The sequence below is a fragment of the Centruroides vittatus genome, unplaced genomic scaffold (assembly GCF_030686945.1).
Source record: "Centruroides vittatus isolate TY-2023 unplaced genomic scaffold, ASM3068694v2 contig_359, whole genome shotgun sequence".
NCBI classification, from domain to species: Eukaryota; Metazoa; Arthropoda; class Arachnida; order Scorpiones; family Buthidae; genus Centruroides; species Centruroides vittatus.
This window is the reverse complement of record NW_027122182.1, coordinates 1677011-1693950: the sequence shown is the minus strand read 5'-3', so window position 1 is coordinate 1693950 and position 16940 is coordinate 1677011. Positions and strand designations below refer to the sequence as shown.

The 16940-nt window shown below is 31.0% G+C and overlaps 1 protein-coding gene across 4 annotated transcripts in view; it reads right to left on the bottom strand.

The window, feature by feature from the left end:
• AhcyL1 (Adenosylhomocysteinase like 1) overlaps nt 1–16940 on the bottom strand; it is a 63873-nt gene that overhangs the window by 4548 nt on the left and 42385 nt on the right. For all 4 annotated transcript variants that reach the window (XM_067269901.1, XM_067269904.1, XM_067269902.1 and 1 more), the window contains exons 7-13: nt 14064–14158; nt 9801–9977; nt 5512–5558; nt 5098–5161; nt 4916–5004; nt 259–329; nt 69–163 (exon numbers count right to left, since the gene is read on the bottom strand). In XM_067269901.1, coding sequence (XP_067126002.1) covers nt 69–163; nt 259–329; nt 4916–5004; nt 5098–5161; nt 5512–5558; nt 9801–9977; nt 14064–14158 — 638 coding nt within the window. The remainder of the gene's footprint in view (nt 1–68; nt 164–258; nt 330–4915; nt 5005–5097; nt 5162–5511; nt 5559–9800; nt 9978–14063; nt 14159–16940) is intronic.

Sequence of the window (16940 nt, the reverse complement as noted above, 5' to 3'; positions counted from 1 at the left end):
ATAGAAACAAGAATGTAGAACCATATTTTTACTTGAAAAAATTACACATATGTATATATTACACTTACTACATCAATTTCAGTATTTGAATGGCCCATATTGCACACGATACAACCGTTTTTCATGACGTTCATGTGTTCGCGTGTTACTACATTTTTATTTCCTGTTCAATGTAACAAAGTAAAAAATACACACACATTTTTAATTTGTTCATTTTAAGAAAGATTTTATGTAAGTACTAAAAAAGGTTATAATTACCAGTGGCAGTAATTACTATGTCAACAGAGCGTATCACTTCATTTATTTTCACAACCTTGAAACCTTCCATACTGTAAAGAAATACAAAATACTTTTAGTTACCAAAATAAGGGCAAAATAATTCTCTTTTAGTGACTTAAGAGCAAATTTCCACCTTACGTCATGAAAAGAGAAGTGGTTAATTGTTTAAAGATTGTTATAATAAAAATAAACCTTAATAAACTGTGCCAATGTAAAAAAATAAATAATAATACACAAAGTCAAAATACTGGCAACCAGATGGTTAAAACAGTTTATAACAGTGTGCCTGCTACTCCAAAGATATAACTTAGTTTCAAGTCTGAATTGAAACCTCAGATATTTTCAATTTTACATATAATGAAGGACAGTGTCTACCATAGGTTCAAATGCATTGAACACTGTCCTTCACCATCTGGTTGTCCCATTGCGGTCGTGGAAGAATTCATGACAAACATGAATAAAGATCCGCCCTTAGTATCTGAGGAATGGAAAGTATTCTTTATACATACAGTGGAACCTCACTTAACGAGTAAAACAAATTGTTAAAAAAATGACTTGCTTAATGAGCAATGTTTCGCATAATGAGTGACCAGGAGAGAGGAAGTCTGGATTGTGCGCATGCTCCTTCAGACTGTGTTTAACACTCGTTCCGCTAGCATCTTAGTGTCGCTCGTGATCCCACATTTTTCCAAACTTGTGTTCACACACATTACTTATAAACATCAACAACCGACGGCCGGATGGCCGAGCGGTGAAGGTGGCAGCCTACCGCTCTGGGGGACCCGGGATCGAATCCGAACGGGTCGAAAATCCCCAGGAATTTTTCGGGGGGTGGTCCGTTCGGATATGTCGGGCCCCGTCCCTCACCACCCGGTCGCCCCATTGTGGGCCTGGCCGAACCCATAATGGGCCTTCTAAAAAGAGGCCCTCTTAGTGCCCACAGGGCGGAAAGAGTTAAAAAAAAAAAAAAACATCAACAACCATAGCCTGTTATATAATAAATGGGCCAAAGGATATGCCAAAGTCTTGGGCTATGTAAAGGCTATAATTAAATATTAGAAATTAATTAATTTGACTAGAGATACAGTTTTGCTGCCATCTCGTATTAAATTTAATGACCAATTCCAAATTAAATTTTAGAAATGTCTAAATTAAAAATTAATTATTTATAATTATTACATTAAATACATGATGAAAACATAACTGCCTACTTCTAGTCGAATTAATTAATTTCTAATATTTAATTATAGTGTTTATGTAGCCCAACAATTTGGCATATCATTTGGCGTGTTTATCGGACATATTATCTGACTTTTTCTTTTATGCAAATCGAATTCGCATTCCAGGTTGGTTCATTCCGTGCTAGAAAAAAATGATGATGATTCATGCTCCTTAACAATGTATATTGTATAATTTTCTTTAAATAAATGTTATACATAAAATATTTGAGTATTTTTTTCCAGCGTGGAACACATTATCGTATTTTACATTAATTTATAATTGTTTCGCTTAACGAGTGTTTTGCATTACGAGTACAATTCTTGCTCATTAAGCGAGGTTCCACTATATTTATAAGTTTCTAAATAGAAATGTTGTTAATACTTTTTTATGAATTTACAGGTAGGTGATTACATATTCTTTAATTTTGAACAGCTTCAAATATCGACAATGCTATGTATATAATGTTATATAATTAATAATACTGCTATTTTTATACAATGCTAATGTATATAATTAAAAATAATTTTATCATATTTTTGACACTTAACACTTACTAAAAGAAATTCACACACTGATATGTGTACATAACAATTTACATGAACTGTGAAGCAGCAAAAATCTGGATTAAGTTGTCATAAAAATGGATATTAGCCTCTTTCAATGGTAACTCCACTTTTGATATTTTAACACGAACCATTCGTAGTTTTTTAATTTTGAAAATATGATTATACTTAAACAAAAAACACACTAGTGATTCTGTAAATTATATTTTGAATCTTTGTAAGTATTCCTACATGCCTTGTGAAAAACTGGCTTAAATTTACAATGTCTAAACTTTATTTATAGTGCATGGAGTTTTCAATGCTTAAAATCCTAATTTACATACGTATATATATGTAAATTTGGACAAGTTGAAAATCTATATGGGGTTGTTAATCTTCAGAATGGAGTTATATAGATGAAAATCGAGACAAGATACGGGAAACTTAACTGTAACTAAGCAATTAATTATATACAAACTTCTGGTCTGAATCGGAAGTCACATGATTTCAATTCAAAAGTTTCTCTGCGCTCGATTATTAATAGTTTGGATTTTCGACACTTAACTGTAATTCTAATGTGTATATGATCAATCATTTAAAAAAAAAATTAGCTATTGTAAGTGTTTCCTTTTCACTAATTAAAAAAAAAAAATTTAATCATTTTGGATCAAAACTTAAATATAAAATTTCAATCTAACAGTTGTTGCTAGACAATCAACCATAACAAGTTCTAATTTTTTTATCTAATAATCATCTGACCAAATATAGAAAAAAAAAACTAAATAAATGAACAATTTGACATATATACAGGCTGGTTCACTGGTGGCATTCAGTACTATTTTCTCAGAAACTGTCAGAGATAGAAAAATGGAACTAATCTTATAGTCAAGTTTATAACTTAGAGCAGACAACAGGACAATTTTTGGTGACCCTGGATAATCTCTAAAATCAGTAGTTTTTTAAGATACAGAATAAAATAGGCTGTTTTTAAAAATTATAAATGGGAACTTTTGAGTCATTATGTGGATTGTATATGACAAAATAAACATCTTTTACAAGATGTAACATTTTCTTAAACCTAATGGTTTTCAAGATAGCAGCCAGTTTTTTTCTCTAAAAAATCTGATTTCTCTCTTTGCTGAAGGTTTGTCCTGAGAACTAAGTTTATTTATGAAAAAGCTTTACATGACAGAAACATGATAGTAATAAAAATACATTTCAAAATTTACTTGGATTAGATGCTGAAAATGTGCACTTTCTTGGTATATACAGAGATTTATTCTTCTAGGAAAGGCATTTACTGCATTTTGTAATTTACGTCTACTAATGTTACGAAAACTTTCCCGAATTCAGATTTTCATGTTTTCTGCAGAAGGATGCTGAAAGTGCTTGTTTGTTTTCCTAAGTTTACGGCAGCACAGCACTTCGGCAATCTGCCTACAAAGATACCTTCCGGGAGGTCTTTTTAAGGGTAACTGGTTTGTCTTTGGGTATTACAGATGTAGAGAAAACCCAGAAAACTCCACATAGCCAGCCTGTCACGGTGAGGTGCGAACCCACGACCGAATTCCCAGTGTTCGAGGAACGGAACCACTTGGCCACTGGTGGGCCGATGCTGAAAGTAAACCATTTCCTTAATTGGTCTCCATGAAGACTGCCATAAAGATTTGCAGCTTGTGAATAATTTTGGTGACATGCACCTAAAGCTATCAGCATATCAAATGTGTCTTCATTTGAATAACTCATTGTCATGAAAACAGGAGAAACAAGTAAATGAAAAAGACCACTCCAAAAAAAGACAATCTTCATGCTTTGAAAAAGTAACAATTCAATTTTTTTTCAAAGCCTGCTTGTTCAACTATCTGATACAATAATATAAAAAATGAAAATTGATAAACTTAAACCTAATCTTCACAGCATAGAAACTTTCAGGAAAAAGAGGAATTAGATTTTTAGAAAAAACTGGCCTGTATCTTGAAAACTGTTAGGTTTAAGAAAATGTGACCTATTATAAAAGGTGTTTATTTTATTGCATACTATCCATGTAATGGCTCAAAAACTCCCCTTATAATTTAAAAAAAAACCCACTTTGTTGTACTAAAAATGGCTGATTTTCAAGGTCAACCAAGGTCACCAAATAGTGTTCCCGTCTGCTTTGTAAACTTGGTTATTATTCCCATCTTCCTATCTCTAATGGTTTCCGAGAAGAAAAAAATTACTGAAAGCCGCCAGTGAATCACTATATACACAAAAAATCAAAAAAGAAAAAAGGCATTTTTTATGATATAAATTATAAATAAATATTTTTTCTTTGCAAATTGCTTCTTTACTTCCAAAAATGTATTGAATTTTGTAACAATTTAAATCAATAAAAATCAAAATCATGTTAATAATTAGCAAAAATTTGATAAAAATGCCTTTAGAGTTGAAATGATTAAACTGTTAGAGTCGCAAATCACACCTAAACTCAAATTTTCCAGCAAATAAATGTAAAATCTTACAGATCGAACGTTTTCGGCCTTCTTCGGGAAAAAATAAACAAAAAAAGCATTCTATAAATAGAACGTAGCCACCTTGTAAATTTTAAAAGATCGTAAACAGCTGTGACGTATAGTGTATGACGTCAATTATGAGTCTAGATACTGTTTCCAAGCTGTTGATACAGGAATGACATCCGTGTTGATGCAGGCCGATAAATTTGTGGCCGAAAACATTCGATCTGTAAGTTTTTATGTTTATTTGCTGGAAAATTTGAGTTTAGGTGTGATTTGTGACTCTACAAGTACAGTTCCAGTTTTTTGATGAAGTTGTATTTATTGATTAAACGGTTATAATTTATTTAAAAATAAATAAATAAAAGTAATATATTTTACCATGCTTGCAGAGCACATATAGGATCAATTTCTGTTACATAGACAATGCTACCTAATCCTTTTAATGCAGAACAGCAACCTTTTCCTACCTAAAAAAAAAAAATATTCATTCTTTTATTATATATCAATTTATTATGTTGATTAAATATTAATTTTTTAAATTAAAATATCAAAATATTTACCTCTCCATATCCGCACACTAAAACTTGTTTACCACCAAACATGACATCTGTTGATCGCTTTAATCTGTACAAAAAAAAATCCAAAGTAGTTATATCGAAAAATATTATTTAATTTTATTTGTATTTAAAAAATAAATTCGTGTACTGAACATGTTCCGTTTAATAGAGTACAGGTTTTAAAATTATTTTAACATTTGTGAGTTTATATTAGATGCAAGAAAGAAAGAACGAGTATATAAAAGCTAGTTATTTTATCTATTTATTTAAATTAATTATTATTCCTTTTCTGCATAATGTGTATTTTTGTCATGTCTCGGCCTGTGTGTTAAACCCATTACGTATTTTGAATGAAGTATTTAATTTTACTTAAAAATTATGATGTTTTTTTTATTACTTAAAAGAAAATTTACTTACGCATCAAGTACAGATTCTCGGCAGCAATACAGATTGTCGAATTTGGTCTGGAAAAGGAAAAACAATTAGTTGTAGATATCACATGCTTTTAAAGTACTGTGTAATTGTAATTAGAGTGTCCTATTCAATGCTGACTGGAAAATATTTAACAGTTCAAATGCAACCAAATTTGTTACGGTGAAATTTCAGGACGTGCGAAACACAGTTCCGTGGAAAATTGATACCAATATTTACAACTATGACATTTTTGGCAATGTAAACAACAAGCAGTTTCCTCTGAATAAACATGGCAAAATTCTGGATATGAACGTGTCACAATCACTGAATGTCATTCTTATCAGCTGTGGTAATCATCACAATGTCAAAACATGCATTTTTTGTGAAGTTGTTTTATGAAAACAATGGCAATGCTCCAGCTGCACTTCAGGAATTTTGTCATCCAAGACCAAGTACCACGGACTCCACAAGCTCTCGGGAGAATGATCACATAATTTGAGGAATCTGAAGGTCTGGGAGTCCAACCTTGTTGAGGGTGAATCAAAGATTCACAGTCACTAAAGATGTTACCAGAGCTGTTATTGAATAGTCGAGGAATAATGTTGCAAGCTTCAAGTAGTGCAAGTCAGGGCAGTTGAGTATATCCTATAGCACAGCGTAGAAGGTATTAAGAAAGTTAATGCATTGTTAATCATATAAAATCAGCCACAATCAGCAATTGCTTATCATTCTGTCTTAACTCGCCGGCAGTTCCCTTGTTAGTGTTATAGGATAGAATCAAAATTAACAATTCCACACATTAAATTCAGTATTAATAATATATAAATAATAGTGAGGTTGAGGCTGAAGTTTTCAATGCAAAAACATGTACATTGGACATTCGGTGCCACTTTTCTGTAAGCCTAGAAGTTTGGCAATGGCCTTTGGAATGTCGAGCATGATTCCACTGACTTTCCGAACGCCATTGCCAAACTTCTAGGCTTACAGAAAAGCAACACCGAACGTCTGACGTACACATTTTTGCATGAAGACTTCGGCCTCAGGCTCGCTAATATAAAAAATATATATGTTCTGCAAGAAAATACTTCAAAATTAGAAAATTATGTTTCACTTGGATAGATAGATAGAAATATATATAAATTATAAAGTACAGTAGTGATTATAATACATTAACTATACTGCTAAAAATCATTATGCATTGCTACATGTTCAAATTATTTTAAAATCTCTATAAGAAAATGTTTATAAATTTAATCAAGAAAATTTTATCAAATATTGTTAAATATTTTTTATAAATCTTTATATTAAAATAAATTATAAAAAATTGATTGCTTTGTTTACTTTTGATTCTTTTAATGAGATGAATACATTTTTAAGATAATTAAAACACTGCTTTTTATAAATTTTTCTTACAAACTGCTGACATATTAAGTATATTTTAAATCATATAAAATTAATACAATAAATATTACAAAGACAAACATAATAAGGTGTCTTGTTTAAAAAATAAATATGCAAGGACTTTCAAATTAGACATTAATGTTTATGACTCGTTATAATATTTATAATGGAACTGTCCTGCACTTTAAAATTCTTAAAACATATTTTAATACAATCATCAAACACTGTGTATTAATATGAAAATATTCGTTTGGTAAACTGAGGATTCATCCATCTTTAGGGGAAATGCACAGTTAGAAAAACAGGTTAATGTTACCCGTGGTATCGAAGATGGCGACGGGGAAATTTTTCCCCCTAGATACTAGACGCTGACGGGGAAATTTTTTTTCCCTACATTCGAGATGGCCGCGTTTCCGGTCGCCGCCTTGTCTGCACGCAAGCTAACGTGCAAACAAGATGGCAACCGTCGACGACGACGACGACGACAATAAATTATACTTAACTAGATGTTAAAAGATATTTTAAACTATTTTAAACATATATATATATAGATGGTATAAATAAACTTACATTAGCGTTGGTCCTTCGCGGTCCTTCGACGCTTTGTTGAAATTGATGTTGAAGACTCGGAAATACTTGATGTCGTCGTTCTTTTCTGTTTCTTTTTAGTAGTACTTTTCTCTGCAATCTTCTTACTTGCCCCCCCCGCATTCCTTTTTTTTCTGAACGTTTTTCCGCTATAGGGGCTGCTGGGACTGTCGCGGGTTCCTTCCATATTGGTTCCTTTCCACGTCCGGGATATATATTCCGTAAATGTCGAACGAAGGTAAAAAAACGATCTCCTAGTTTTTTTGAAGGCCAATTCAGGTATTTTCTATACATAAATGCGTACATGTAAGAATCGGAAAGGTCTTCTGTATAGTGTTTTGGAAGGTTTTTTTTATTTTTCAAATATCCCCACAGTCTTTCGATATTTTGGGTGTGGACTCCCGTTTTTGGATCGACGAAATTTTCAGAGTGATTAACCGTCCTGTGCGATATTTCAATTCCTTCCAATTTGTCGATATTGTAGTAGCCTTTCCATTCGTCAGTCAATACAGTAGTGCCCGAATTAATAAATTTCGATATAATCCAATTGAGAGTATTTTCCGACCTGTCGTTTACTTGGCAAACGAAACAGCTTTTATCTTCTCGGCAAATGCCTCCGACGACCCATTTTGTGCTTTTAAGCTTTCTACCTTTTTCGTATTTTCTTTTACAAATAACGGTCTCGTCTATTTCAACAGTTTTATTTGGTCCTCCTATTTTGAACGATAGAATATTATGTAGTGCTACTAGCATTACAAATCTGATATGGTTCAACCAATCGACTGCAGCTTTGTTAGATATTCCGGCGGCATTAGCAGAAATATTTGTAGAGCAATCGAGCGCGAGGTGATGCCATATAAACAACAAAATCGAATTCCACGGTAAGTTTCCACATTTACCTTTAAACGTACCGTCGTAGGCAGAGCTGAAGTTCCAACATTTGTGGCATCTCATCGCACACGATTTTCTGTCGTTGCGATATACTACTTTGCACGGTTTGGAACATTTCGAACAAATGTCTACAGTGTGCTGTAACCCCAATTTGACAGCTAATTTAAACCCTCTGTCTATTCGCGAGTCAAGTCCAAGTTCAGTATAATCGTGTTCCAACAATTGGAAAAAAGTCTGGGAAGTACATCCCGCCCAAAATTCTTCGGAATTAATATCTATATCACTCATATCTTGAGTTAAAAAAAAAAAAAAAAAGACTTCCCTTACGAATAAATGTTCGGGTTTCGATAGACGCACGTCGGAAAATTAGTTCGGGCACGTCGAAAAATTAGTATTAATTTGCATAATGCGACAGATAGTACGGGTACGCCCCCAGTAGAGATTATCACTCGAGAATCTGATTCGAGATTACCGGAAACGCGGCCATCTCGAAAGTAGAGAGGGGAGAAATTTCCCCGTCGCCGACGAGTCGCTAGGGAAAAAAATTTCCCCGTCTCCATCTTCGATACCATAGGTAACATTAACCGAAAAACATAAAAGTCACAAGAACATTATTTATCATCTACATTTTTTCTTGAATCTCAAAACCTTAACAATGATAATAGGTTTTTGCATTTCAAAAGAAGTCAAGATAAAATGTAAGGAATATGTTTGGAAATGAATGTAAGGGTGTATGCACACATGCAGTGCGGCAGAATGATGTCACTTTTTTCGCCACAGAAGTTGATTTTGTGCCACTTTTCTCACACTGCAAAAGTTGGTTGAATTCTATCTTTTGTAATGACTGCTGCCAAGATGTGTTTCTATCAGCCAATAACAGTTGGTTTCTCAGTCGACACAGAATCACATGTTTTAATGGCAGAAAGTTCAACACGGTTAACTGAGGTAACCGACATTAGAATAAAGAGGAAAGGAACATAAATTGAGAAATCTTAATCAAGAAATAAGCATATTTTGTTCATCAGTTCTCCCTCGATCTAAGAAAATATCTGTAATCCAAAATCTTTGACAAAATCTTCTAGCTAAATAAAGTGAGCCATACAAAATGAAATTTATAAACACATGGATAACAACAGTGTATTGTTTGCCATCTTAAATACTGTATGCATGTGCCAAAATCTACAGCAGATTGCACTTCTGTGTATGTTGCCGTGCAGCGAAGATGCATTTGCGTCACCGCTTTTCACTGCTGCACTGCACGTGTGCATCCACCCTAAGAAAGAAGTTTGCGGTTCTCTAATAAAGTAGGCTGTTTGAAGTGATAAGTTTCTAATTGAAATGATTACATTTTAAATTATTTTGATAAATAAGATAAAAACTACTTTACTAAAATATTTACAACTTTGTCTCACCTTTGTGACAGAATCATTTACATTCATAGCTGGTACAGTCAATTTGTTAGCTTTAGAAAGCTGGTATAGACGATGAACGCCTGTCACACTTTCTTCTACTATTCCTTTGATTGCCTTGAAAACTGCTGGATATTTTTTCAACATCAGATGAGTTGCATCGCCGCCATCGTCCAAAATCTAAGATTGCGGTGAAAGTTTAATATTAAAAATCAGTTACGTAAATACCGATCCTTTTTTATTCTATATTCTATTCAATGAATATAATTAATAAACTACAGTTATTAAATAATATAATGCAAAGTTAAAAGAAAATATTTTTAAAAACTTTTTAAACTTTCTTTTATGATTTCAATAACGGACGATTGTGACAGATATAGGAAGCTAATATTGAACAATCACAGATATGAAAGACAATAAAATAATAGAATTTAATTATTTTGTCCTTGGTCACAATTATCAATCTATATACAAACAACTGTAAACCAACTTCTCTATATTGTTATTTTTTAGAAAATAAAATGTTACAGCAATTTTACAAAAAAATAATTTATATTTCCTTTTTAGTTTTCCTCCTTTTTGCAATAATAAATGAATTTTTTTCAAAGAAATTGATTGAACTGTGTATAAATTATAAAAATTCATCTAATTTTAAAGAAGCTATCCTCAAGAAATAAAATACTATAGTCTGTGCTGGGCAGCAAAAGAGCAGACACTAGCCAGTCTGAGCTGGAAGGATCTATCTCAGATGAAAGGAGACTTGTGTTTAACATGTAAGTAATGCTAGAATTAAAAGTAATAAAACACATAAAACAATAAAATTATGATAAAATGATGTGAAAATGTTTTAGAAATGTAAAAAACAAAATCTATGTCTCAACTCCCAAGGGAGTAGCCATATGTCTCCTTCCATCCCTTTCATCCGACAGATACTTCCAGTTCAGGCTGACTCATGCCTATTCTTTCACTGTGTGGAGTATATGGTTGTCCTATGTGGAGCATCCAGCAGCAGCAGCGAACACAGTACTGAGTGGAGCGGACAAACCGATATGAGCAAATGTGCATGTCAGGAGTAACTGCGTTTAGCATGCAGTAACTACAAGTCGCTACACACTATATGTGATTACTCCAAACTCATGGTTACTCGCTTGTATACGTACATGCAGAAAGCAGCTACCAAACAAGTTTGATCACTGCTTCCAATCCTTGCACTTCCAAAGAAGAAGAAAAGCTGGATTGTCTTTTATTTCATGATACGGTACAAATGGTGAAATTCACTGAGCTCGTTATTTCTTATAAATATCATTTGTCTTTTGCTTACAAGAACTTTTGGTAATAAAATATAGAAAACTGTTTTCCGTGGCAAGCATTCAACAAGGTAGTCTTGTTGCCATTTTGTAAATAACATGTGTCCACTCCAGAGAAGTTGCTCGTAAGCTGGAAGTGCATACCAAGATGAATTCCACCTTAGTTGTTGGATTTACCCTAAACATTTTTGTTGTAGTAATTAAGAAAAACAAATCTAAATTTTAACTACAAATGTATTTAAAAGAATACAATTATAATTAAAAACGAAATTAGCTTTTAAGAATTTTTGCACACAAAATGAAATGTTTAATCTGCGAAGGCAATATTAAGTATACATTTGATATTTAGAAATAATTTTACTAAGCTATAAATCCATATGAGCTGTAAGTCATTGTGAAGCCAAAGTCAGTATTCACTTCAGAGTTGATGCTACAATTAAGCTACAAGTATTAAATTTACAGTGAACATAGACGACGACTGAAAGTGAAATAAGAAGTTTGAAGACAATGGAAATGACGTTTGCTAAAATAAATTAGTCGAATAATATTGATGGTTTGAACATGTAAACAGGACGGAAGAAAAGAGACTTCCAAGACAGGCTTACAAGAGGAAAGTTATGTAAAAGTGACAAAAGAAAAACTAAGAAAAAAATGATGATGATAGAGCAAGATTTGCACCAAAGAGAAATCAAATTCCAAGACAATTTAGAGAGTAAACTACTAGTAAGAAAGGGAGAAAGAGATTGCAATTAGTGATCTATCTGATCTATAAACATCACTAAGTCCAACATAATAATAAACCAAACGATTGTCGTAATTAATTGGGCTAATTAAATGTTATTATTAACGATTAACTATTAAGTAATTTGGAACTAGAAGTTAGCATTAGGTGCACACTATGTTGAATTTTATAATTATAATATTTTCTAATTAATTTTGAATGTTCTGAAAGAAAAGAATAGGATGGAGATCCAGGTAGTGAAATTGGCAACACACCTGCACAGCAGGCAGGAGTTGCAGGAGTCTGGGCCAATTCTTTTCTTCCAGAATATTGTAAATTAATTATAATTATTACACTTAATAAGAGATTGCACCTAACACTTACTAAAAGTTAATCGTTAATAATAGCACTTAATTAACCCGATTAATTACGGTGATCATTTCATTTATTACTGATTTATCTGATTAATCCCTACCGCAGCACTGGAATAAAAGGAAAAAAGGGAAATCTTTTAAATGTTCAAAATTTCAAAAGGAAACAGAACTGCGACTCCATTATAATTTTAAAAAAAGCTGTAATTATATTTTATTTTTAAAATAAATTTATACAAAACTACTTATATTTTCTTTATAAATACGTAGCGGTTTAAATTTACTTTCACAAAAGCAATACTTTGTGTACACGGTACCAATAATAAGCTGTGATGATAACAATGCACATGAGTATCACTTTTGCAAACCCGATAATATGTAAGACGAACTGAGAAGTAATAGAATTTCTAGCAAAGTAGCTGCAAATAATGTAAACAAAATTAGATAAATAAGTTATTTAATAATTATATAAGTCAGATATTATTACAAGTATGTCATCAACTCTTGAGAAATTTAATGATTAGATAAGATTTAAATTAAATTAAATCATTTTAGTCAGATCTGGAAAACGTGTTCAAAATTAACTGATTATATATTATTGCTAGAGTTGATTAAAGCAAATTTACGTGAACCAAAGATAAAATCTTGCCAATTGAGATATTTTGTATTGTAACCTTATTAATAGTTAGTTAAATATGTTTAAATTTAATGTATTATTTAATTATACTAATTTTAATTTCCTTAATTCTAAATTTAGATTTAGAATTAAGATAATAGAATTATAAAATTAAATATTTCAATACAATATAATAGAATTAATTATAACAAAAGCAAAGTGTAAGATATTAGAAAGATTTTAAGGAAGAATTAATTTACTTAAGATATTTTCAATTATTGAATAATGGCACATTACAACAATTTATAGGAAAAAAAAAAACATTTTTGATGTAAATTAGCAATCTATGTCATTTACCATAAGAATTTATACCATTTTATCGAATTAGAAGAAATTACCTAACTTTATATAATATATATATATATATTCAAGAAAAGAATAATTTTGTATAAAATTAATTAAAAGAATACCGAAATGTTTTATTATTAGAAAAACAAAGACAAAATGAAATAAGCCTTAGCTTAACAGTTACTATATTCTCAGGAAGCAGCATTTACAACAAAAAAGGAAGGTATATACAGGTATACCTCGAGTTACATCGCTCTCGAGTTACGTTGTTCCCGATTATACGTCATTTGTCAAAAAAGTATATAGAAAAATAAAAATCAAAGTTTAAGTCATTTTATTCGACTTTAAATCCGTCCGCCACAAATATTGAAGTCGTAATATGACTAGAAAAGCGTTAAAAGCACATAAAATCATATTAAAATATGTACATTTACAGTAAATGTTAATATAATCATCATAAATCCTAGAGAACGAAACATGAAAACATCTGTGTTTCTGTGTTGTCTTATTATTTAGCAGTCTTTAAGTGCTCATTATTGGCGTTTAGTTACGATGTAAGTCGAAACTACAACTTACGTCATAACTACACAAGTAAATTCAATTTACGTCGTTTTTCGACTTACGTTGCCTCTCCTGGAACCAATTACCGACGTAAGATGAGGTATACCTGTATATTTCTGCCGATATTAAGAGAGTTGACACAATTTAAACAATATAATATTTGTTCTGAATAGAAGACAAAGCAGCTTTATCCTAGTATGTACAGAAGTAAGAAGAATATACAATATTTAGAACAAGAAATGAGTGTGTAGGATTTACTAGACAAATAATCAGAAGTCAAAAGTGAAACAGAAATACAATTTATAAGTGCTTACAAATTATAAAATATATTTTATCTCATACCATATTTGGTTGCCAATTATCAGAGTGCACGCAGGAATCAATACACCACCAAAAATCTTCTTCCGATTCCCCTTTCCATGCAAATACTGATATTCCTACAGAATTAAATAAGTCGATTAAATACGTTTTCCAAAGCTAATCGCTTTATATTAATAAATGTCCGAGATATTTCTCTTTAACATTACTCAATATTAGGTATATTTATATACATATATTTAATACAGAAAATACAGAAGAATTAAGTTCTGTAATGACAAAATTTGTCTTAGGTACTTATTAGTTATGATAAATTTTAAATTAGTAAATTTTAGATGATAAATTCAATAAAGAATTTACAAATGAATGCAAAAATAGTTTAAACCGAATCTAAATCGAGATCATTTCTTCTACATAAAATATTAAACTTTCTTGTAACAAATTAAGGTTAACGAATACAACTACTGTATATTTATAGTAAAAATCAAACCCGTAAATCACTTAGAATCTAAATGTGTTATGTTTAAATTTTTGTGAAATGTTTTACGGCCAGGTTTACGGTTTCTATTCTGATAATTTTGCACAAATTGATCAAATTTATTTTTGAAAAATAAGCTTTAATTGATAGTAAAATCAATAACTAAAATCTTGAATCAAAGCTCTAGGGATTATAGCTATAAAATATTTATAGATTTTTGTTTATAAGAACTATAGTTGATCCAATTCTCGACGTTTGGTTTTCCGATTACGTCGTCGTACTTTAGGAAACTAAAAATATTCATTTCGAAACGTTTTTGACCTCACTTTTTCTTATTTATCACAGCAAGCAGTTTTGATTTTTGATTTATTACTGTTGTGGGTGCCAAGTTTAATACTTTCGTGATTATGTCATCTATCAAAAATATTTACAGTTAGGTTTTTATCTTTTAACTGATATACTGTAAATTTTACGTTTTAATTTGTATTACACCATTGAATTACAGAGTAACGATTTAATACATATAAAATAACTTTTTTTTTTAAATATGCTAATTCTAAAATTAATCTTAGTTTATTTTTTACCAACTAATCACAGATATGAATACATGTAACTTTAAATTCTTTGTATAAATTACAAAATGTAATTCAGGAGATAAGCTTATTTCTTATTCGATTCTAATTTTCTAAATGGTTTTGAAAGTAACGCTTTGAAGTGTTAGTTTCAAAATTATTAAAGAGAAAAACAATCTCATTTTACTAATAGCCTCTTATATTACAGAAGAAATGATTTATTACTAAATCTGTTTACATTTTTTGATGAAGATTATACACAAGTTAACTTTACTTGTGTATAATCTTCTATTGGATGGGTTGCAATCTCTCAAATTTTCTTGTTTTTTTATAATGGTAATGTAATATTGTATGTGGTTCAAATAAATAGTTTTTCGTTCAAGGCTAAAATTGTTATTTTTATATTACAAAATTGGTTAATGTTACCTATGGTAGCGAACGTGGCGGCTCGTCTCTGAAACAGTGGGGACGCACGTTCTAACCTTACCTAACCTATTCCAATATATTACCATAATTATTGCCAACCAAATTATTAAAATAGGGGTAATTTATTAGAATAGTTTAGGTTAGGTTAGAATGTGTCCACTGTTTCAGAGACGAGCTGCCATGTTCGCTACCATAGGTAACATTAACCACAAAATTTAATATCAAACCTATAATGTATAGACATAATAATTTAATAGTGAAGTGATCGGTCGATAATTCTTCCCATCAATTTAAAACAACAATATTAATTGATCTAGTAACAGTCTCTTTAATCCGAACAATATTGACGGTAGACTGCCTCACGGCTTAACAGGTTCCGAAAAACTCCTTTATTGCCTTTTTACAAATGCATTTCGGATCAGTATTATTTTTTCTGACCCCTCTTCGGTGCTATGAAATAAAATTTATATATTAACAAAACTAACGCGAGCAGAAAAAAGAAGAAACACTTTTAAGAAACCATTTTTCAATACCTTAAGTTCTTCGTATACTCCTTAACACTTATACAGTACTTTCGAGTTCTGTTTACATTTCTTTCTAAAAATACGGTTATTTTCCCTTGCAACAGTGCACTACAGCAATACTACAAGTAATTGCAAAGTGTAACATCTAATTAACACTTTAACCTATTTCTTTTTAACATAAATTTCCAAAGTTTTAAATAATCAATTATACATATGTACAGGCCTTCTTTAAAAATATTCCAAAACCTTACACATTTTTTAAAAAATTAAAACGCCGCATGTTATACAATTCTAGAACATTCCTCTCGGTACAGTTTTCACTCGTCAACGCAATATGATTCTATTAATATAAACTACTAGCACGTTGCGTCCTATATCAGATTATACCATTGCTGGTCGATCTGCATCCCACTTGATATATTTACTAAGTTATTATTATTATTACTGTTATATTTTATTATTTCTACATGCTCTTTAAATTTATGTTTATAGGAATTTTTTTCATAGTGTAAAATTTTGGTCTTATTACTATCTATTTGGCACTTGTTATTTTTTATGTGGGTAAACCACGGGGAAGCATCATGTTTCAACCGTATTGCAGCTTCGTGTTCCTTAACACGTGATTCCAACGTCCGCCCAGTTTCACCTATGTAATATTTCGGATGTTGGCAAACTACAATTAATTTTGTAAACTAACCACATTTTTTCCCATATATTAATATTACTTTGATTTGTTACCTTATGTATTTGTTGCGATATTTTATTCGTCAAAGACGGGGCCAAAGCTATATTGTCCTTTTTAAGGAATTTAGAACAATTATCATATATATTTTTAGTTACATAAGGGAAAGTTTTATAATTAGTATCTTTTTTATTTTTTGTATTAAACCTATTTTTATAA